General features: G+C 34.4%; 1 protein-coding gene across 1 annotated transcript in view; it reads left to right on the top strand.

Moving 5' to 3' along the window:
* The window catches only part of LOC138709491 (rab-like protein 6), a 47,654-nt gene that overhangs the window by 5,832 nt on the left and 16,178 nt on the right, over positions 1 to 25,644 (top strand). Inside the window, exons 2-8 of the mRNA XM_069840297.1 lie at positions 4,074 to 4,249; positions 5,589 to 5,695; positions 10,207 to 10,427; positions 14,426 to 14,566; positions 20,009 to 20,218; positions 22,425 to 22,939; positions 25,319 to 25,478. Coding sequence (XP_069696398.1) covers positions 4,126 to 4,249; positions 5,589 to 5,695; positions 10,207 to 10,427; positions 14,426 to 14,566; positions 20,009 to 20,218; positions 22,425 to 22,939; positions 25,319 to 25,478 — 1,478 coding nt within the window. The 5' untranslated portion in view covers positions 4,074 to 4,125. The remainder of the gene's footprint in view (positions 1 to 4,073; positions 4,250 to 5,588; positions 5,696 to 10,206; positions 10,428 to 14,425; positions 14,567 to 20,008; positions 20,219 to 22,424; positions 22,940 to 25,318; positions 25,479 to 25,644) is intronic.

Raw genomic sequence — 25,644 nt, 5'->3', positions numbered from 1 at the left:
CGTATATGTTTTGATAAACCATCTACAGAATATCATGGGTACTGATAAAGAATTTAATTGTTATGAAATGCATAAAATAAGTGAGGCATTCAGAAATCAACATGATTAACTCCTTTTCCAAAGATTTTGAGATATTCAAGGTTAAAGTTAAATACACATAATTATTTCTGTGATGTAGTCAAGAAGAATACTGTATTCTGTGGGCTTTTTACTGAACTATGGAGTTAACCACATTGGCCACTGAAAATATGGTCAATTTAATACATTGCCAACTTAGAAACTCTGAAATAACCAAAAGTGGAGTTAATCATGTTGACTTCTGAACACCTCAAGTAATGAGAAACTATGCAAGTGTTATCATGATAGGGGACGTAGTAGTGTCGCAGTTAAGGTATAATGCTTAAGCTGGAAGGCCGCAGGTTCGATTCCCAGTGGGATCATATATTTTCTCTATTGATTTAATTCTTCCAGCCACACTGTGATCCTGGGATTTACTCAACTTCTAACAAAAATGAGCATCATGGACATTTCCTTGGGAGTAAAGGTGGTGGGCTCTTAGGACTGATATCCCTACTGTCATTAATGCTGATTGTCAGTAGAGGTGGGGTTCTTAGTCCCCTGTCACCCTCTAGACTTATTTGTCCTGTAATGGTGTCGTCTTTACTTTATCTGTCACCATGATATTTTTTTTAAATTATGCCTTCATCAACAATTTAATATACTGCATTTAATTCTGCATATAAATTAACATTTTGGCATATCTCACGGGGGTTAGTAGGTTCGCCTCTGTGCTTCAGTGTGGGTTCGATTCCTGCTTAGGTTGAATTATCTGACAGTATTTTTTCCGAGGTTTACCCCAGCTATAAGGGAAATGTAATGGCGTATCCATGGACTGATCTCGATGTATACCATCTCAATGTTACCTAGTCCATGACACTATATAACAACGTTGTTAAATAACTGATTAAAATACTTATGGAATGTTTCTCAGTGATAAATGCAGAAATTTCACCAATAAAAATCTCAGAATGAATTTCTTTAGGTCCACATACTGTAGTACCAACAGCAGTAAAAAATACGGTAAATTGGTATCACATCAGAAGTCATAGTATACATTATTTTTTAGAAAGATTTAAACTGAAGCAAATTAAAATCAGTAGCTTGTTCTTTGGTGCACGTGGGTAGCATTACAACATTTTTTTTTCAATGCAGAGGAACATACAAAATTGGTAAAGATCAATCAATCTTCTTAAAGTATCCAGCTGTTTGCTGACAACATAAAGTCCACTATAGTCCACTGTAGTCTATTCAGTTTTTGTTTCTCACGAGAAATGAGGAGTATTTTGATCTGTGTTCATTATAGATGCCTGTTGCTAGTAGCCAGAGTTGGGGTGTAGTCAATATATACTGCAGGGCTGTGTCTTCTGCAACTGGTACTGATGATTTTAATTTACTTCTTTTGTGGTTTATGGATGGACAGTATAGAAGAATGTGTTCCAGATCTTAATCATGATTATTACACCACAGACAAGTAGGTTTATCAGAAATGTGAAATCGGTGTAGGTACAATTGAGTGACAATGTGACCTGTTCTGGCTCTTGTTAAAAATGTCTGAACATGTCTGGGCAAGTTTTTGTACATTTCCAGGTCATTGTGTTTCTTTTGTACAGACTGTAAAATTTTTCCTTTGTCAGAAGAGAGCCAATTGTTGATCCATAGGTTTGTAAAATGAGACTTTACTGAAACAAAAGCATTGGATAGAGATATCACTTGAAGAGGTCTTGATTGAAAATATGTTGCCTATTTTTTTTTAAATAGTCCCTCAAAATTGGTAAAGATGTGCAGGAACAAATTGTTACTAATATACTGGTAATTAAATACTCGACAGCTATCAATTAGATCAGAATGTAACCACAGTCTGTATTATAAATTTGTTTAATATTATTCTTTAATACATTATTTACCGCTTACAAAATGTTAACTAAATCTATTCTTTCTTCCTTTTCATGTCTTACCATTGTAACATGTAACATTTTTCAATGATGTACCATATTTTCTATAATATTTTGTGTTCTAGCAAGCTCAATGTGAGTGAGATTTGTTAAATAATATTTGCATATATGCATATTTATAGTGCATAGTTTAGTATATTTTGGGCGCATTTGCATGCATACTTTAGAATTTATTTTTGCACACATATCCTGTCTATAAGCTGGCGACTTAGTGATTTCTAGTTGTTTTAACAAGTTACCCTTGTGAATTAATTTAATTTTTGTTCTGTAGACCATAAATACACACTTTTCTTCATTTAGTATCCTAAAGCTGCAATAAATTCTTGGATCTGAGTGCGAAATTCATGCGAAAAAGAAACCTTTGTCAGAAATTGCAGAATAACCATTTGTTAGCAAGCTTGAACGTGGTTAGGGTCATTGTCTTGTTGAAATAAAAGCACTCTCCTGGATCCAATTTCTCGCCACTTTAAAGTAAATTACACTATAGTATTTGTAACTGTAAGAGTGTATATTGTTAGAATATATAGCATATCAATTTTTTTTTTCAAACAATCATATGAGTCACTGAAATTCACACCTGAAAATACACAGTAACTGATTCCTGTTTCTTTCTCTCTCTCTCTTTTTCATCTGACTTCATGACATTAGTCATTTTCGGTGATTAGTTGTTATCATAATTACCTTTAGATAGAAGGTTTGTGTGTCAATAGCCATGGATTTTTAAAGATACTTTAGATGACTTCGTCTAAGAGAGAAGTAAAGCGCAAAATCCTGTGCCATAATGTGTTCCTTGGAAAACTTATGACTCATACATATCTCCCCACATCATGTATAAATCCAGAAATATGCCAGTATACAGCACAAAGACCATTAAATGTCTAGGAAGAAAATCATATTTATTACAGGTCGTAAGTGTCAAAACGAATATTTTAATAGAATAATAATAATGATAACAAATATAGGCGTCTTCTGTAAAGATGATGCAGGTAATTTGACTCGTAAAAACAAGGAGCTCTAACAAACTCATTTTGGAAAACAGTATTAGTAATCAGCTGTTGGAAAATAACAAAGTTTGTTTAAGAAATTGATTGTGCTACTTTAACGTGATCCTAACGAACGTGATACGCGTATGAAAGATGATCAAAAACAATTTAGGCTTATAAAATTGATTAGGAAGAAATACAGAATTGACGGGATCTGTAATCTGGAATTGATTTGTTCTTGTTTTCTCATGGTAGGCTATATTTATCGTCCATTTTGAATCTTGCGTACACTACTTTTAACACTTGAATATAAGTAATTGATTAACTAGTGGACTTACTCGTCCAAAAACTCAACACACTAGAACAATACGGAATATACTCACACACTAAAACACACCCCGATCAAATTCTCAACACACAGATCAATTTCACTACACACACACTATTTGACTCCACTTTTCAACAATCAAACGCACCCACACAACAGGCAGAGAAGTACGAGATGACGCCGAGATCTAGTAGGCTCTGAGGATGGTGTGATGAAGCACCGAAACAGCTGTAAGCAGCACACACTTACATAATTAACACGAGTAAGTCCACTAGTTAATCAATTACTTATATTTATCGATTTTAATTAGAATATCAATCTATTCTAGACAGAATAAGATTCTCTTTTTCTTGAATCTCCTAGAGAATCTATTTTCTCAACAAGTAATCCATTTCTAATCGCTTGCATAATCCTACTGATATTTGATTACTTTCTATGAAAATGTTCATTCCATTCTATTCTACATATTGTAGTTCAGTTCGTTTATCAGTTGTCATAGTAATTTTTCTTGTTATTTTCATAAGGATAGTTATTCTTCTTTCGCTTGACGTATCTTATTATGGTTTTGTTACAATTTCACTTCAGATTCTTATATCAGATAAACAGTAGTTATTTCATCATATCAGACTATTATATGCATTTTAATCTGACGGCTTTATTTGTTTGTAATATTACCTCTATAGAGATCTATTGTGTTACCAATCAGTCATAAAAATCATAACATTAATATAATTTTTTCTTCTCATATAGGAGCCCATAGTGTATTTGAATATATTAAGGAGACGATCAGAAAGCTTTCGCCATGTTTTCGGCTCTAAAACGCCTCACTGGAAAGGCGGAGGGCGGGACTAATGTTCCTCGACCCGGACACCAGTCAATGTCACACAGCCTGCAGAGGAGATTCGCCAAGGGAGTGCAGTACAACAGTGAGTATTTTTTCCAGAGAAGAGAATTCAGTTTGTATATTATTATATTTTGCTATTTTATATTCTTTTATTGATCTTACAGTTAAATTTCGTTTATTAACAGCATGGATAGAAGCTTGTTTCATTTTTAAGATTTTAAAAAGGCATGTCATTTCCTACTTCACTGAATATTGTTGTTGTTAACACTAATGATGAGTTCTTGGCAGCGAAACCATTAACTCTCTTGCTCTGTGAACAAAATGCTGAAGAAATAATTCAATTTTGTTCAGGTGTTTCGACAAACAGCCCGTATTATTATTATTATTATTATTATTATTATTATTATTATTATTATTATTATTAAATTTTGTAATCTTGATTTCACGGGTGGTATTGGTGACGACGATGACAATGATGATAATGATGAATTTATATATTTATTCTTTTACATAACGTGCAAAAACACTGTCTACTGTACTCTGACTATCCAGCAATAGTAATATTAGACTGCGGATAACTAGATGCTTCAGGGGTGACATGGTTGTCGGACTGCAGAATATTGGTGATAAAAGAAATTAATGAATATGCCTAAAGTAAAGAAGTCTGTAAATTACAAATTACAATTACTTACACAGGAATTTGGTAGACAATATTTTCCTTCATTGTTCTACAGATACACTTTTAACATAATTATATAATCACTGATTAACTTTGTAACTCCTTTACTGCGTTAATATGAAGAATTTTACCTGGCTGATTAGTTTCGAAGTGGTATTCTTCATTGTCCGAAGCCTAGGCACTTACTATTGGAGCGACTAATGCCACTGAGTTCTAAGATAGTAGGCATAGTAATACTCGTAGATGTTAATGCTCTTTTAATAATATAATTTATGAAATAATGTCTTGAAAATCATCCTGCACTCTTAGGGCAACTTAAAGCATGATGGTCGTAAACATCTGCAACAGCACCACAAACACTTCTGATATTTTATTTTCAATGTTGGGAGTTTAATTATACAGAAAGGATGTGATTTAGGGTTTCCTTCTGATGTAAGCTCAGTTTACATTATCTTTACATTGTCAAATTTATTTAAGTAAGTTTGGGTTATGACATGAGAAGTCAGAGTCTTACTGCAAAGGTTTATATCACAATGGGGAGATTTTTGCATAATTATAGGTGGATGTTCTTTACATTCAGTTTATATGAGTTTCCTCTAGTTGAATTTAGCCATTTGTTTTTTTCAGTTTGAGTCATTGTTTTATATTTATAATTGTTTTTATGTTTATGAATCAGTAGTCAACAATTTCTTGTGCATTTGCTTTGAAACATAATACTGACAAACTGACTGCATTTTTCCAGTGAAGATAATAATTAAAGGTGACCGAAATGTTGGGAAGACTTGTTTGTTCCATAGACTACAAGGACTGAAATTTGTAGAAGAATATATTCCAACAGAAGAGATACAGGTAATGAAATAAATTATAACCGAAACCTTTTTTGAAACATAAAATTGTTATTTGCTTAACCCGCCTGCTACCAAGGTTTTTTTTTTTCGGCCTTCTATGCCCAAGGTTGCGGGTTCGATCCCGGGCCAGGTCGATGGCATTTAAGTGTGCTTAAATGCGGCAGGCTCATGTCAGTAGATTTACTGGCATGTAAAAGAACTCCTGCGGGACAAAATTCCGGCACATCCGGCGATGCTGATATAACCTCTGCAGTTGCGAGCGTCGTTAAATAAAACATAACTTTAACTTTAACCAAGGTTTTTCACAACTTACTACTACCAAGGGGAGTAATACAATTATTACTCTAATACAATTACTCCCATTAAAATCATATACCGTCAAATGGGCAAATTTGGAACATTATCATAGGGTATTTTCGTTTTGTCACAGTAACACCAAAATAGAACCCAACGAGCACAGAATGCATAGAGTAGACATGAACAGCTTGGAGGTGAAGCCGCTTTTGTGGACAGTCGCCATTATGATGTTACCAAAACATTGGGCTCCCGGTTAGCCCATGGGCAATAGATTGTGATGTTGCATCGTTGTTTTAATTAATAAATGAACTAATTTCAATGTGCCTACATGTGCTGCGTATGGGTGCACAAACAGGTTTTCAAAAAAAAAAAAATCCTGGAATAACTTTTCACAGGTAAATATGCATGTGTGAAATGTACTTATTACCAGTAGGTAATGAATGATTTAGTCTAGGTTAGTGGTTAGATTCGTATTGTTCACGTATTAGTTTGATTAAGAGAAAGGATTAGTGTATTGATATTATTGCAGTTAATTTTTATAATCACTAAATCAGACTTAGCTTTGTAGACTTAGCATTTACGAGCGAAGCTAACCTAACAACCCAAGTTGGAAGTTTGTGTCGCGTGCTATAGAAAATGGGTGTACCGAGGTTTCTCTTCAACCGAATGCACGTATTCATTTGATGAAAAAGAAATAGTGTATTAATATTATTGTAATTAATTTTTATAATCACGAAATCAGACATGCTTTGCAGACTTAGCATTTACGAGCAAAGCTAACCTAACAACCCAAGTTGGAAGTTTGTGTTGCGTGCTATAGAAAATGGGTGTACCGAGGTTTCTCTTCAACCGAATGCCCGTATTCGTTTGATGAAGGAAAAGAAATAGTGTATTAATATCATTGTAATTAATTTTTATAATCACGAAATCAGACCTGCTTTGCAGACTTAGCATTTACGAGCAAAGCTAACCCAACAACCCATGTTGGAAGTTTGTGTCACGTGGTATAGAAAATGGGTGTACCAAGGTTTCTCTTCAACCGAATGCACGTATTCATTTGATGAAAAAGAAATAGTGTATTAATATTATTGTAATTAATTTTTATAATCACGAAATCAGACATGCTTTGCAGACTTAGCATTTACGAGCAAAGCTAACCCAACAACCCATGTTTGAAGTTTGTGTCACGTGCTATAGAAAATGGGTGTACCGAGGTTTCTCTTCAACCGAATGCACGTATTCATTTGATGAAAAAGAAATAGTGTATTAATATTATTGTAATTAATTTTTATAATCACGAAATCAGACATGCTTTGTAGACTTAGCATTTATGGGCAAAGCTAATGTAACAACCCAAGTTGGAAGTTTGTGTCGCGTGCTATAGAAAATGGGTGTACCGAGGTTTCTCTTCAACCGAATGCACGTATTCGTTTGATGAAGGAAAAGAAATGGTGTATTAATATTATTGTAATTAATTTTTATAATCACGAAATCAGACTTATGCTTTGCAGACTTAGTAGCTTCATTAACTCGGTCGTGATCTAACTTGACCCGCTTGGTAATAAAACTTCACTTTTTTTCGCTGTTATAGTCTAATTATATACTATAAACTAAGAGTCTATCAAATATTATATGGTTAAGAGCATTCCACTTTTTCTCTAAACAAAATCGGGACATCTATACGAAATACTGGCAAAAGGAAGAGACTGATAATTTGCGTTAGGAAGCAAGTTGCATTATTAAATGTAAGCAAATGGATCAACCTATAAAAGTAATTGTTATAGTCTAGCATTTTTATTGGACTAGTAGCAAAATAAGGCCAAACTCTTATCTTCCTTTTTTATCATTGTTGTTTGTTTAACCTTCCAGAGTACCTGTTAAATACCATACTGCAATTTGAAGAGCTGTCAATTTAAATATGTATATATGTGATTTATCGATGACAGTTTTGCAATTTTTACTCAAAATACGTGCTTAGCGATTCTGTATTACGAAACAAACAAGAAAGTGTGAGTCCTCCAGGAAATTAGGGACATATGGAATTCCTATTATCATAAGATCTTCTGTTACGTAATAGCCATTTTGCAATGTTTGGTAGCAACAAGATGGCGTCAGGTCCATCAAACCGACTTCACTCCGTCCAATGGTATTAAGATGCTAGTGTCTACTCTATGTATTCTGTGCCCATTGATAGAACCAATGTGCTGCACAACAAAGTAACAAGTGAAGATTATGTTGCCACTGTGACAAAACGAGAATACCCTATGATAATGTTCCAAGTTAAGTTTGCCCATTTGACTGTACCAATCTTTGTTAAACATTGGGAATGTAAAAAATTTACGTATTATTGACTATACACTTACAAAAAAATGTAAAAATATAAAACAGTCATCCTATTTTGAAAAATACAATGTGGTTCAAAAGTCCTGTTCCACATAATTGAAATTGTTTACCAAAATTAATGAACTTTAGATATGTTACTGATGACACTATGAGGTAACATATACAGTAAATTTAAATTTGTCTCCCTTCCATTTCAAGACAAACTGCTCAAGACTATATAACTTTGACATGGTAGAAAACTCATTTACAAGCAATGAAAGTCGCAGTACTGTAGCAGACCGTATTTGCTCGCGTAATTTGCGCACCTTTTAATTAACTTTGGCCACTGAGAAATTGGGGTGCGTAAAATATGCGGATTTTTCAAATAAGAGGTCCTGTTCTGAAATAGAAGTATTTACGGTAGGGCTAATTTTCTATACCGGTAACTTGTCTCTACCAAGGACAAGCATTGTTAAAGTAGCGGGACTTTGGGGTTTCTTTCTGAAGCAGGTACTTCAGTTGCTGGTGAATGACCTACGATGGACTGTAGGGAAAGAAAATCCCTACTACACTGAAAAAAATATGTACCTAAAATGTGTGCGCAAAATACACGGAGCAAAAATAAAGTTCAAAATAATCCCTTAAAAACTAGGGTGCGCAAAATACGCGGGGGCGCAAATTACGCGGGCAAATACGGTAAATTGCAAATCATTTCAGTTAATTCTTGAAATTTAAATATTAGAACACCATACATACGTACAGCCATGAGCATCTCTCAAAATCATTTGTTTATAATAAAATAAAAGTTGAAGTTATAAAAATAAAAATATAAAACTCATAAATCAAATTTTAGTTCTTCGTTGAAATTTAAATATTCGACCACCACCAACACTACAATCAGCATCTCCAAAAGATGCTCCAATAATAATTATTTCATACAAAATCACTGTTAAAAAAACCGTAACACAAAATTAAAAATTAAAAATTATGAACGAAAGGTCATGATAACATAAATAACAATATTGTTACAGTATAAAATAACACAAAATAAAATAATTTGGAAGCAGACTATCTTTGAAATGAAGAAAATCAAGCTACAGATTGCATTTTATATTCTGAAATTTTCATGACACAGATTAGCAACTAACAAGATCACCCCACATGAATAATGTGAATTACAACTTAAAGTAGATTAATTATGTATGTTATTATTAATTCAAATTGTTAGAAGGCATATAAAAAATACATGGAATTTCAAAAAGAAAGTCCACATCTGTGGAGTAACGGTCAGCGCGTCTGGCCGTGAAACCAGGTGGCCCAGGTTCGATTCCCGGTCGGGGCAAGTTACCTGGTTGAGGTTTTTTCCGGGGTTTTCCCTCAACCCAATATGAGCAAATGCTGGGTAACTTTCGGTGCTGGACCCCGGACTCATTTCACCAGCATTATCACCTTCATCTCATTCAGACGCTAAATAACCAAAGATGTTGATAAAGCGTCGTAAAATAACCTTCTAAAAAAAATCAAAAAGAAATGTGGAGAAAAATGAAAATAATATTGAAAAATCACCAGTGGGGTAATCCTATTTATTACCCCTCTTGTTAGCAGGTTAACTTTATTAAGTGTCTGGAACGAGATTTCAAAATTGTAACAGAATTCCAGGAAGTTATGAGTTGACTATATTTAGACACAGGAAACTAGTCAGCTATTTGCTTATGTTCATATTTTATGAATTTCTTATAGAAATTTATCCTAAAATGGAGTAAATTAATCTTACATGTTAATTTTCATGTTTTATTGATTTCTTAATAGAGATTTACCTTCAAAGGAGGAAAACGAAACACAAAATAATGGCATCTGCAGATAATAGTTGACGTCTCAAATTTGTTTCCACAGGTGGCCAGTATCCAGTGGAGTTACAAAGCAACGGATGATATAGTGAAAGTGGAAGTGTGGGATGTGGTCGATCGGGGTAAAAAGAAAAAGAGATTCGATGGGTTGAAGCTTGAGAACAGCCAACTCGAGGTACCTGAAGAACCAGCTTTAGATGCGGAGTTCCTCGATGTCTATAAAGGCACTAATGGTGTCATTATTATTATGGACATTACAAAGAGTTGGTGGGTAAAAAGTTGATATAAATTGATTTTGAATACTGTGTGTCTGTAACTATGACCCAAACATCTAGGCAACGAAACATCATCTTTCCATTTATCTTAAAGGGTTAGGTACAGCTTAGAGCAGTAAAATTTTTGGAAATATTCAACGTTTTTTTCCTCCATTACTGTGTCTTGTACAATAATGAAAATTGATATGTATAAAATACTGTCCTTCTGCTATATGAAAAAAATATTTTTGCGATTTAAAAAAATTATATACGGTATATATATATATATATATATATATTTTTTTTTTTTTCAAAATTTAAAATGTTGGCAGTTCACTATGCAGTGATGAAGCGTTTCCTTCATAACTCATAAACTTGTTAACTTTTTCACTTTTTCATGTTCTCTCTCTTTTATTTTATTGCTGAAACTCATGTTTACAATATCATGCTCTTTCAACTACATTCCTTAATAAAGTGAAACCAGGTGGCCCGGCTTCAAATCCCGGTCGGGGCAAGTTACCTGGTTGAGGTTTTTTCCGGGTTTTTCCCTCAACCCAATACGAGCAAATGCTGGGTAACTTTCGGTGTTGGACCCTGGACTCATTTCAGCGGCATTATCACCTTCATTTCATTCAGACGCTAAATAACCTAGATGTTGATACAGCGTCGTAAAATAACCCAATAAAATAAATAAATAAAATAAATTCCTTAATAAATAATATTTTTTTTTTATTTTGTTGTAGAAGAAAAGACTGATACTTGACCATTTTTAAAAATGAATTTATTTTTTATCAGACAATCTATCAAAGGTAGAGAAGTGATCTTGCAAAATATTGTAGATATGACATGCATAAATACACACAAAAAATTTCATCACAGAATGTTGGATAGTTTATGTGGGAAATGCTTCATCACTGAACAATGAACTGAATTTTGGAAGAAAAAAAAAAGACGTATTTTTTTTTAAATTGTAAAAATATTTTTTTTCACATAACAGAAGGACAGTGTTTTACACAAACTAATTTTCATTATTGTACCAGATACAGAAATGGAGAAAAAAAAGTTGAATATTTCCAAAATTTTACTGCTGTAAGCTGTACCTAACCCCTTAAGGAGGAACTCCTATTCAGATAGTCATGAATCTCAAATGAAAAATGGGCCAAATAATATATCTCTAAATTTAATTAAAACATTGATATAATTATATGAATATATTAAAAATGTATATCACAAAAATAACGAACATATTACAAATGTAGTGGTATTATATTGCATTTAGGTAACCTGGTAAGGAACTGCACCTGTACCTTTCAACTTACAAAGGAAATTCATTTATGTGTTTTGATGGATACAGTATTGGACGTCAAATTACATAATATTTGAAAACAAGAGTAATATGTGAGAAGTAATACATTGCATTATAAACGATAAAGTATTACTTTCAGAGTATTACTTTTGCTTATTCAGACATCTGTGATTCTTAATTATTGACGTAAAATTATATTCTTATCTTTAATGAATTAACCACACAACAGAAACACAAAGATACATCTTCAATCAAATTGAATGTCCGGATTTCTGCTTTCTTATATTGTTACCATCAAGTATCGATTAGTGAGTGATCATGATCGAGAGATTACTTGTATCGTAGAAAAGGCTGCCTAACTTGCATGTGTTTTTCGTGCACTCATCAACCAAAACGTATTATGTAGTAGAAGAAGTGTTTGGTGGTTTAATGACTCAGTAGTACAACAGAAAAAATTGGCATCCTGTGGTATACTTTTCAACTTTCATTTTATAGCTCAGTTTTTCATTTTCAAATTTTAAGCTAAGTTTGTAGAAAAGTAAAAAAGACTAGAATATTTTATAAAAAATCTTAATAGTACATTATGCAACGAGCCTATAATGATAGTAATTAAGACGCGAGTATGTTTGTTTATGAAATGAGCGTGAGTTTCATAATTTTCATACGATCGTCTTAATTACCATTATAGGCAAGTTTCATACGACTTTTTATGTTCGACCATATTTCTAACTTGAAATTATTCAGAAGTATTCATTTTATTCGTATCTAACTGAAGAGTGGAAGTGACCTTGTGCGTCGCTCGTAAATTGTGAGATGTGCGCAGACGCGAAAGTATTGATTTTTTCCGAGGAACAATAATGTCATTGACCTTGTTATAATCTACAGAATAGCATGAACTAATTGTGATATAACCTGGAAATTGATTTAGAATTGAAAAACGAGATGACAAATTGAATTTATTTGAATATTATTTACAATTAACGCTAATTATTATAGTAACAGAACATAACCTTCTGCGACAGTATTGGATTTCCGCCTGCGTGACATTTTGCTAGTTGTCTTTCGATTGCATATCCGAGAATAATCGAAAACCTGAACTTTAATGAATTGGTGTACTTTAATGACATGCATTAAAGGACTGCTATCAGGTGTATAATTACTACTTTTCGGCATGGTAGAGCATAAAATTATTTTCAGTGGATTTCTTATAAATATAATAAAACATGCTTTAGACAATAGGCCTATATACAGATACCAGCATTCAAATTATTTGCCCTGTACATACTAAAAATTTTCTTATTAATAATAGGCTAATATTTGTTTGGAGAAAATAAAAGTTTGGCTCCATAAAGTCAGGAATACCATTGTTAAATTCATAAACTGTAAATTTTATAAAGGCCTGAATAGATTTTGTAAACAATTAGGATGAAATAAAACAATCAGAAAACAAGATAAATAACTTGTATGAAATGTCTTAAAAAGAAACTTGTTTTAAACATAGAGTTTTAAACGTTCTGTTATTGTTTTAATAGTAATATACGTTACAAGAGCGGTATGTTGTCGTTTTCATGGTCGAGGAAAAGATTGAAAAAGCGAAACGTAGTTGAGCTTTTTTAATTTCCGAGAACATGAAAACAAACATACCGCTCGTGTATCGTACATTATTTTGTGCGAAGATCGTTTATTACATACCTGAAAGACGAATTTCTAATTAGTTGCAATGAAATCTCCATGTTGGTTTCTGTTTAATGACGGCAACTTCGGAACACCAAAATATCTTTCAACATTGTTGCTGTAAAATGTTTTCTGTGTTTACTATACTCCAGCAGGCCGTGATATACGTCTGTCTTTTTTTTCCCCCAGTCTATAAATGCGAACTTAAAACAAACGGTAAGGTTATGTAATGATTTATTTTTCATTTTAATATTTTAACAATATTATTTATATAACATATTGCAGTAATAACATCGGCATCTGGAATCTCGTTGATTTTTTCACGGCTTCCTTAATGTTACTTGTATCAGGAATGCAATAAGTTTCGTGGAGTAGTAGACTTTACTTAATTTTTGCAAATATTTAAAAACAATAATTAACATTGCAATTTAGGTGAAATTGCAGTGGTAAGTTTCCAATTTATAATTATTACTATGTTAAAGTCTCTAAAAATAATAAGTTAAAAGCCTAAAGCAGTAAAATGAATGTCACGCTTAAGCGGTAAGAAGAGGGAAATTGTTATGTGTGTTACGTTGGGAATACTGAATGTGGTATTTCACACTTACCGCGTATTGGTTCTGTGCGGAAAACAAGCAAATACGCACGATCTCGCACAAACTATTTTGAACACGTTGTTCAAACTTTTTGTTTTAAACATGCTAACCCTGAGTGCTGCTGTGCTTCTTTGCCCTCTATCACTGTAGCTTTCATGCCTCTCATTAAACTACAAGACAACTCTACTTCTAATACTTATCTCTTTCTAGTGCTCCCATTTCTTCTACCGTATGAACCAGTGAAAGCCCCGACCCTCCATTGTCTCATTTTCCCTCCTCTGCATCTGTAGTTTCGATGGCTGCAACAGCAGTCATGACACACACACACAGACTATAAATAAACAGTGGTTGGCATGGAGAATTTCGTGAAATTTGTTCTTTAAAAGAAACTTGAATGTTAACATATTTTCTCAGATTAATTTCTCGTTTTGTTTTCAGGACATTTGATTATGTACAACGTGAGTTACCCAAAGTCCCGCCACATATTCCGGTATTAGTACTTGCTAACCACTGTGATATGGCGCATCATAGGACAGTTACTTCAGATCATGTAACATACTTCATTGAAAGTCATGAGAGGTAATTATGCTCTGAATTATGCGTAAAAGTTCGAAGTACCAGACCTGCATTTTCCCAATGTAATGATGTATATGCAGGGTGCGAATTAAGATTTCTGATGGGGGTAATAGAATCCTAGATATAGAATACCATACATAAAATTATTATTATTATTATTATTATTATTATTATTATTATTATTTTTATTATGGCTCAATGCTTGATCGCACTGAGTTGCTTGTCTTGCATCTAATAATAATTATAGGCTGCAAAAGGGTATTTGTCGAATACAGGGGGGGAGAGCCATTAATCCTTCCCATTGAAGGCTTTAAGGAACCAACCTGGACAAATACCCAATGTCCCATCCCTACCTTCCCGTGGTGCAGCTGTTAGTAAGCATAATTTTACAAGGGAGGGGCTACTCATCAATTAGCACTGGTCAGCTTGATGAGTTAATGACTGAATTTGGTATAATTTTCCTCTATTCAATACCTAATTCCCTCTTTACCCTTTCCTATCCAGTCCTCTGACTGAACTCTTACTTTCTTCAACCCTGACGGTATTAGAGCATTCGAGGCCTAGGAGTTCATTTCACTTTCCTTCCTCCTCTTTCTACTTTTGTGTTCCCAGTGCTGACCTGCTATGGCACTAAAATCGTCCTCCAGTGGCTTAAGGAGGGAAAGCTGGTGATCAACAAGATCTCCCAGCTAGGTCCAATGGACCCGTCGACCAACAGCAGGTGTGGTCCTCCAGACATTCTGGGGGTTGTGTGTGAATGAAGTAGCCACCAAAACGTTAAAACATGGTGTTCACTTAAATCGGCTACAACTTGCCATTTTTCAAGAAATGGATTTGGAACACCTCAAAATCTGTGCTTCAGTGGCTGGTCATGAGAATATCTTTGAAAAATATTGGAGTGCAAGAGGTCAAATGACTTTATTGTCAAATGCCTGGCATTAGAAAACAACAACAACAATAATAATTATATCATAATTATACCCATGAGCAGGCTTAAGATAAGAAGTGTAATTCCTAAGTTATTGATTGTTGTCAGCTGGCCGGTGATGATAATTACGCCCCGGATTTTTATGTAATATGAAGGTGCGAAATATGTACATAAAAATGTAGTAAATATTGGGGAAATATGTAATTAAATATGTAGTATTAATAAAATATGTAATTTAAAATCACTATTTATTAATGCATTAAATTCACAAAAATGTCGTCACAATTTAACTGGTCAGTTGAAGTGGGAGAATATAGCCTGGAAAGTGACTTACCATTTTCACCTCATTGTATAGTTTGCAAATGCAACTTGTCTCTGCCACAATTTATGCTTTTTTTTTTCTTGTGGCTTAAGATTTCCTAGAAAAATATTTTTCTGTAACACACATAATGGCATTTTGATTTGCCTGACACTGACTCAAACCCCTCGCTAATACCCTACTCTACGCTAGTGAACAGTGTCACCTTCTCGTAATTGCACATTTGTGCGCAATTCTCATATTATTATTAATAGCCTACTTTCAGTTTGTAATATAGTTAAATGACAGGCACACTTGACCATCCAAGATTCTGAGAAAGCATGAGGGCAAATATATGTTGTTGTTTTCTAATGCCAGGCATTTGACAATAAAGTCATTTGACCTCTTGCACTCCAATATTTTTCAAAGTTATTATCATGACTAGCCACTGAAGCACAGATTTTGAGGTGTTCCGAATCCATTTCTTGGTTTGAGTTGCACAATGGGCAGCTAGGGGACTGATTTATTCCAATTCTATGCAGGTGTTTGGGCAAACAGTCATGGCCTGTTGCCAATCTAAATGCAGCTACAGACGATTTTCGTGGTAAATCGGGAATTAACTGTGGATTTTGAAGCAGAGAGATCCATTTTTTCCCTTGAGATTGTGTTATCAAATTTTGTTTGTTGAAGTCTAAGTATGTAGATTTTATAAATCTCTTCACAGAGTAATACGTAGATTTAGTAACAGGTCTGTAAGTAGCAGTGCTGCCCTTCTTTGCTAAAGCATCCGCATTCTCGTTTCCCAGGATTCCACAATGGGATGGTATCCATTGGAATACAATTTTTTTATTGAGTGATATTAATTGAGAGAGCATTTTAGTTATTTCTGCTGTTTGAGATGAAGATGTGTGTTTAGAGACGATTGATAGAATAGCAGCTTTGGAGTCTGACAATATAACTGCATTCCTAAATTTATTGATGTGGCATGGAAGGTTCCTGAGACATTCACTTATTGCAATGATTTCACCATCAAAACTTGTTGTTCCATATCCAAGAGATCTATAAAGTGAGAAGAGACAGCACGTAACACCTGCACCGGCACCTTGTTCTCTGGAGATCAAGGATCTGTCGGTGTATAAATGAAGCCAGTTTTGTGGAGGGTACCTAATATTAATTGTCTCTAAAGACAATTGTTTCAGTATTTCAGTGTTTACTTCTGATTTCAGTATTTATTCTGTTAAATTTAGATTATATTCTATATTTAATAGATTTAAAGGGTTTGCTTTAATTTGTAAGTTTTCTTTTAAATTCGGGATATTGATTTTCTGTTTTAATTCTTGAACCATGGATATGAAACTTTTTTGAGTTTTCAATCTACAGAGAGGACTGTATGAATGCCAATTGTTTCCTGGTAATCTGATAAGTTTTTCATATTGAATCAGTGCTTTTTCTTCTATTGTCATTTTGATGCTGTTAATATTAGTGAGGAATCTCATAGAATCTATTGGCGTTGTTTTGATTCCACCAGTAATGAGTCTGAGAGCTTGGTTTTGAACATATTCTATTTCGTTTATGAAAGGCAAATATATAGAGTTGAGGCACTCCGAACTATTATGTTTTACAGACAAAGAGTTGGAATCCCTAGTTTTATGTTTGTTTTTTATTTATAAAAGAACTATTGTCTTAAGCCAACTTTAGAAATTGAAGTATTTTCTATAGCATTGTTGACTATAGTGAGAACAAAAAGCGGTCCTCCAATCGGAATAATGGGACAGGGACGTTAAGACATATATCCATGAAAAAAAAAATGCAATAATTGCCTAGGTATGTATAAAAATGTTACATTCTTTACGTAATATGTAAAATATGTAATATTACTAGGAATATGTAAAATGAAACTGAACTATAACCATACCAGAACCACAAATCGCCGACATTTGTCATTTTCAGTAGTCTACAAGTAAAGGAATGCAATATGTAATTACTTAAGAATCCGGTCTGTAATGATAATACATCAATATTATTTTCTTTGCTTACTTTATACTTTATAAAGTATACTCGTATTAAAAAAATTAGTTCACAGCTGTGGAGGAATGGTTAGCGCATCTAGCCGTGAAACCAAGTGGCCAGAGTTCGATTCCTGGTCGGAGTAAGTTACCTGGTTGAGGTTTTTTCCGGAGTTTTCCCTCAACCCAATATGAGCAAATGCTGGGTAACTTTCAGTGTTGGACTGCAGACTCATTTCACCAGCATTATCACCTTCATCTCATTCAGACGCTAAATAACCTAAGATGTTGGTAAAGCGTCGTAAAATAACCTAAAAAAATTAAAACAATTATACTATTTTTGTGAGGCGGATAGAAGTTATCCCTGGCAGGGATGTTAATATTGTAACTTTTTTATACTCAACAACAATGTAACTTTATTATCTCAACAATAATTCCTTTCTACAATTCACCTTAAACGCTCTCGTCAACAATAGGATTTTCACTGAACACAGTATTCGTTATAGCACTCCACTGACGGCAATGACAATTTACTTGGACTATTACGAACAACAATGAACTGTTAATTTTAACTAATGTTCACAAAGCACTATTTACAAATCAGAACTGTCAATTCTCAGTTCACAGTTCTTCTAGCTCAGTCACTAGAGTTCACAGTATCTCGAACCACAGACCTTCAGAGACAGTCCACTGTATTCGAACTCGAGTCCCTCCAACTGCGGTCCACTGCACTCGAACTCAGGCCTTTGGATGCTGACACAGTTGCGGACGCACACTCGAGTCGAACTCCGGTACACAAGACTGGCTTGCTTGCTCTGGCTTACTCACTGAATGGCTGAATAAACTGAAAAACTGCTCAAGTTCGCCCGCGTTTCTTCTTTTATAGCAAAATCATAGTTACGAGAAATTTCTACGGGTGTCCTCTCGAATTATCTGGATATCTCCACTTCGGACGGACTTCTCTGGAAGATTCAGGAGGGTCCGTTCCCTCTTCACTCCGCAAGTAGCAGCTGCACGCGCAAACTCCCTCACCGCGTAGGCTCTTTCCCCTCTCTTCTCTCCGCCGCGCGCCGTCCCTCAGTGCTCCGTTGAGCCCGTGTCGACTCACGCGATCTTCTCTCTTGCGGTACGCTGGTCGTGAGTTCGAATCTCACGTCGCTGTCACAATATGAATTTATAAGAGGGGGATAACTTTGAAAAATGCTGAACCCTCCAGAAGACATTGCTGTCAGCCACATCCATTTGTTTAAATGTGCACCAACAACCTCATGTGATGTTGAGAGATCATTTTCGGTATATGAGAACATACTATCCAATCACTGATGGAACTTCAACTCCTGAAAATATGGAGGAATATTTTGTAGCAATTGTGCTTCATGCCTTGTTTAACTTTAAAATCACATGAAAAACTATATCGTGACATAAATTATAAATGTGTAATTTGTTTGAAATTAATGCTATTTAATTGCAATAAAACTATTTTTTGAAATAAATAACAAACAATATTTATTTTTAACTCCCTGTGCAATTTTGATATTAAACATTCAGTACATATTTTGAGGTTTTTATTTACATATTTATGTACATATTTTTAAGGTTAATAGTATACAAAAATCTGGACTCTAGTTATGAATATATGGTATTTCAGTGCATAATTGAAGAGTTCAAAACCATAGTGGGCCAAGTGTCATTTACTAAAACTGTAAAAAACAAGGGTTAAAATTAAGTTATTACCGTATTTCAATGGCAAAATATAGCAAGTAATATAAAATATACACATTAAAACTAAATGATATATCAATCTTCACTAAACTATGGTATTCACTTAACTTTAACCCTTGCTTTCTCTGTTTTTAATAAATGGGGCTTGGTCCACTATGGCTCTGAACCCTTCAATTTTTAGAAGAATTGACTTACATATAATGAAATACTAACAAAATCTGTGAGATACTTTAAAAAAATTGCTATATTACTTAAACAGAGAGATATTATATATATAAAAATTATTTTCTCATTTTTACAAATACTGAAAACGTTTATTTTTTCGTTAAAAATGTCGAAATCAATTTTCATCAGTATTGCAATAGTTTCTGCACTGTATGTTTTGTATAGCGGGAATTAATAACCTTGTGGCATCAGATAATCTAATTTGGTGAGGATGAAGCTGTCTTCAGAAAGTGAGTTAATAACTGAAGTTGCCCTGACTTTTGCAGACCCCCTGGATCAGCACAGGTCCGCTATGCAGAGGCTTCAATGAGAAACGGATTTGGATTAAAACTACTGCACAAGTTTTTCAACTTACCATTTCTACAGCTGCAGAGAGAGACTTTGTTAGGTCAACTTGAGACAAATGAGCATGAGATCCACCTTACAACACAAGAACTGGATCTTTATCAAGAGAGTGATGATGCGGACTATAATAAGTAAGTAATAATAATTAGAATACCACCACATGGGTGGTCTAGTGGCTAGAGTGCTGGTCTTGTAATCCTGTGGTCCCAGGTTCGATCCCTGGTGTACCCCCGATTTATAACTTGTGTTGGGCAGGTAACGCAGGGTTTTCTCCGGGAGCTCCAGTTTCCCTATGACATCCTAACAAATCTTAATCATCTTTACTTTTCAGGAGACCAAAAAACTTCTTTACTTTTAGCTGTTTCAATGAAAAATTTTCAGCTTTTTATTTTGTATTCAGGTCGGTGATTAAAATGTGAGAGAGGTAAGAGAGACATGCTTCAGACTAATTTATAATTTTTTTTTCAGTCTTTCATACTTTTTAGACTTAGTTCCTTTCTCCATAACAGACATAAAAATTTGGGTGATGTCAGAATGTATATCATATTATTCATATCAAATGACGCTATTTATTTTACATAATTTTCTACTAAAATATAAAATTATACTAGAACACTAACTAAAGTTGTTGTTTTCTAATGCCAGGCGTTTGACAATAAAGTCATTTGACCTCTTGCACTCCAATATTTTTCAAAGATATTGTCATGGTTAGTCACTGACGCACAGATTTTGAGATGTTCTGAATCCATTTCTTGGTTTGAGTTGCACAATGGGCAGTTAGGGGACTGATATATTCCAATTCTATGCAGGTGTTTGGCCAAACAATCATGGCCTGTTGCCAATCTAAATGCAGCTACAGACGATTTTCGTGGTAAATCGGGAATTAACTGTGGATTATGCTGCAGAGAGTTCCATTTTTTCCCTTGAGATTGTGTTATCAAATTTTGTTTGTTGAAGTCTAAGTATGTAGATTTTATAAATCTCTTCACAGAGTAATACGTAGATTTAGTAACAGGTCTGTAAGTAGCAGTGCTGCCCTTCTTTGCTAAAGCATCCGCATTCTCGTTTCCCAGGATTCCACAATGGGGTGGTATCCATTGGAATACAATTCTTTTATTGAGTGATATTAATTGAGAGAGCATTTTAGTTATTTCTGCTGTTTGAGATGAAGGTGTGTGTTTAGAGACGATTGATAGAATAGCTGCTTTGGAGTCTGACAATATAACTGCATTCTTAAATTTATTGTTGTGGCATAGAAGATTCCTGAGACTTTCACTTATTGCAATGATTTCTCCATCAAAACTTGTTGTTCCATATCCAAGAGATCTATAAAGTGAGAAGAGACAGCACGTAACACCTGCACCGGCACCTTGTTCTCTGGAGATCAAGGATCCGTCGGTGTATAAATGAAGCCAGTTTTGTGGAGGGTACCTAATATTAATTGTCTCTAAAGACAATTGTTTTAGTATTTCAGTGTTTACTTCTGATTTCAGTATTTGTTCTGTTAAATTTAGATTATATTCTATATTCTATTTAAAAAAATGTGGGCCACCATTTGTCAAAATTAATTATTAACATGGCTTACATATATCACTTGCTTTGCTATTGACAATAATTGCATGTACTCTTCCATGTAGTAAACTCTATCTACCTTTTTAAGTTGCTTCTTAAAGACCCAAAGTCCTCGTTGCAGGGTAGAAAAGAATGACTCCTCTGAGGAAAGTAATGTGTAATTTTAAATCGTTTTGATGCTGTCAGATCTAGCCACATTCTTATCATAGTATGGCAAATGTCATTGCACGCTACATAGGATGGTGGAGAGTAGAACTAAGTCACTGATTTAGTGCGTTTCTCCCGCAAAGAGAAGTGTGACTTAATATCTTCCTATACTGGTACCAAATGATCAGGTTTGGCCATACTAGATAATTGAGATGAAAAACAAAAAATTACATTTTTTTTACTTAGTTCTCAGTTCCTTTCTGAAATACACGATTTGTTCACACCTGTGGAGTAATGGTTAGCACGTCTAGCTGCAAAACCAGATGGCCCGGGTTCGATTCCTGGTCAGAGCAAGTTACCTGGTTGAGGTTTTTTCCGGGTTTTCCCTCAACCCAATACGAGCAAATGCTGGGTAATTTTCGATGCTGGACCCTGGACTCATTTCACCGGCATTATCACCTTCATGTCATTCAGACGCTAAATAACCTAGATGTTGATACAGCATCGTAAAATAACCTATTAAAATAAAAAAAAAATAAATACACGATTCAATTATTAAATTAATATTATTTTACATGTATTATTGTTATTGTGTTGCTGTTATTGCTATTGTTCCAGGTTCCTCGATAATTTGATGAACAAACGTCGGCAGGCAGCTGATATGACTTCCAGTGCCGCTTCGGCAGCAGTACCTTCCAACTCAGGCACTTCAGCACAAACATTTGGTCCCACCTCCCAAAGTAGCCATCAGATTTCATCACAGTCTTCACAACCTGGAAATAAAACTGATGTGTCAGCAAATGTTCGGCGAAGTACCTCTATGCCTGGTCCTATTGGAGCAGGAAATCCAATTCCTGGGTCAAACCCCACTTTAATACCAAAAATAGTTAGTATTCCAGTTACTTCAGAACAGAATAAACTGTCACAGTCAAGTGGTAATGCTGGCAGTACCAGTGTTAATAGTTCACAATCACAGAATCTCCTTCAACATCAGCAAGTGACCCCTTCTCAATCACCAGAATCTCTTTCATCCAATGGAAGACCAGATGGGTTGTCAGCAGTCAGCTCAAAGAGCTCGGGTTTTATGTCAAAGATATTTGGCAAGCCAAAGGACAGCCAGGAGGAATTTCAACGTAAGTCACATACAGCCATTACATTTGAAGTTGATCATGTGATCAGAATAGCAATATACGTTACAAGAGCGGTATGTTGACGTTTTCATGGTCGAGGAAAAGATTGAAAAAGCGAAACATAGTTGAGCTTTTTTAATTTCCGAGAACATGAAAACAAACATACCGCTCGTGTATCGTACATTATTTTGTGCGAAGATCGTTTATTACATACCTGAAAGACGAATTTCTAATTAGTTGCAATGAAATCTCCATGTTGGTTTCTGTTTAATGACGCCAACTTCGGAACACCAAAATATCTTTCTTCAACATTGTTGCTATAAAATGTTTTCTGTGTTTACTATACTCCAGCAGGCCGTGATATAGTCTGTCTTTTTTTCCCCCCAGTCTATAAATGCGAACTTAAAACAAACGGTAAGGTTATGTAATGATTTATTTTTCATTTTAATATTTTAACAATATTATTTATATGACATATTGCAGTAATAACATCGGCATCTGGAATCTTGTTGATTTTTTCACGGCTTCCTTAATGTTACTTGTATCAGGAATGCAATAAGTTTCGTGGAATAGTAGACTTTACTTAATTTTTGCAAATATTTAAAAACAATAATTAACATTGGAATTTAGGTGAAATTGCAGTGGTAAGTTTCCAATTTATAATTATTACTATGTTAAACGTCTCTGAAAATAATATGTTAAAAGCCTAAAGCAGTAAAATGAATGTCGCGCTTAAGCGGTAAGAAGAGGGAAATTGTTATGTGTGTTACGTTGGGAATACTGAATGTGATATTTCACACTTACCGCGTATTGGTTCTGTGCGGAAAACAAGCAAATACGCACGATCTCGCACAAAATACTTTTCTTGTTTTCATTGATTTAAGTCCATTAATGTTTAATATTTAATATATGGTGTGGAAGTTTTCGGAAAGTGTTGATTGTACAGTGGAACTCCACAAATAGACACAGCAATGGTCCGTGTGCGAGACGAGGTACGAACGGTGTCTTTCTTGGAGTACTGTGGACATTGGTAAACATAAGGGCTGTACAGTGTTTTATGGCGTGCGGACCGAAACATAAATAATTAACGTATATAATTTTAAATAATATATTGTAGTATATGCAAAATATATAACAAAACAAATCCGTGATTAAGTATAATGTATACATGATACATCTGAAACATAAAACAAACTTCTGGAGGAAAAACTCTCTAAATATATCTACATACATTTCAAAACTTCCCACTCTAAATAACTAGTTAAATTGAATTAAATTTAAACCAAACAAACACGTAAATTTAGATATCAAGGGGGAAGTCTTAAACCAGGTTTAATTGCATTTTAGATTTCACCTCCCATCCCCAGTCACTCCCACTTTGAAATTTCAAATGGCACCCCTTTATTTCTATACTTGAATATGAAAGAGCATTCAATTGTTTATACACCTCATTCATTTGTTTTTGCATCTTTTCTTTTCTTTTGTCGCCTGGCAACCTGCATTTTTATTATTGTTGATTAGAGCTGAAGAGAATAAAGCTGCAAAAACTTATTGAGTATTTCTTGTAATAGTTGTGTTTGTGTATTAAATTATTTTAAAATGGTGTATACCCTTTAGGAGAGAACATAAATCATCCTTATTGATTAAATTTAGGAAATACACAAAATAAGCTGTGTTTTCATCCTACAATCAACTGATAATAACAAAGCTTCTTATAATCACTACGGAATTCCTCGTAATTAGATGAATTTTGTTTTATCCTATGTCACATTCTTGAGGGATGGCTCTGATTGATTCACCTTTTTAAACCGTTCCAATATTCGTAACTTCTGCTTCAACATAAGTACACATTTTCTGTTCCCAACGTGTACCAGTATCTGCACACTACTGCACTGGTTCACCTGGCTAGCCCTGTGCAGCGCGGGACAGGATGCGTTGACTTACCTTGTATCGTGAATTATACGGGAATGAGCGTCTATTTGTGGAGTTGCACTGTATTTTGTATTGTGTGGCTCTGGTTTATTAGGACATAATATGTTGCTTGGAACGCGTAAACTTAGATGTGGATGAAGTTCTGAAAACTTTTTAAAGTTAACAATTTTAATGTATAGCAACTAATATTAATTTTTCTTCGAAATAAGCAAAATTAAAAGGCAGGTAGATGTTTAATGCTCTTGATTTAACAGTCGAGCTATTTTCTCTCTTGCTTCTCAGTATTTAGAAGTAAAACTTTTATTTTGTTGAAGTGCTTCACAGGGTGTTACATGATTCATATCCATTTCTTCTACTTGAGAACACAATACACAATTTGGAGGCAAAATTAAAAGGAGAACATTTTACTGCCTTCATTTGTTTGAAATCGGTTATTTTTCCCCCATTTAGAGCAAAGAAGACAAAGTCTTGCCTCTATTGCTACTCCTGAGCCTATAACCAGTGTCGAAGAATTTGTACCTGACGAAGGAGTATTGGATAGATCATTCCTAGAAGATACCAGCACTCAGGAACGGGGCACACCACAACAACTCGAGGCAGATTCAGATAGGTAATAGTAGCCTATTTATACAGTCCTAAAATTTGTGGTTTTTAATTTCTCATTGTACGAAATATAGAGCATTGTGACCCAAACTAAGATATCAGATGATTACCAGTCATAAAGTCCAGGATTAGAATGTGCATGCATCTAAACGGCCGTGAAATAATATCCATGT

The sequence above is a fragment of the Periplaneta americana genome, chromosome 11 (assembly GCF_040183065.1).
Source record: "Periplaneta americana isolate PAMFEO1 chromosome 11, P.americana_PAMFEO1_priV1, whole genome shotgun sequence".
In the NCBI taxonomy this organism is placed as follows: Eukaryota; Metazoa; Arthropoda; class Insecta; order Blattodea; family Blattidae; genus Periplaneta; species Periplaneta americana.
The sequence above is the reverse complement of the archived record's forward strand: the minus strand, read 5'-3'. Positions and strand labels throughout refer to the sequence as shown.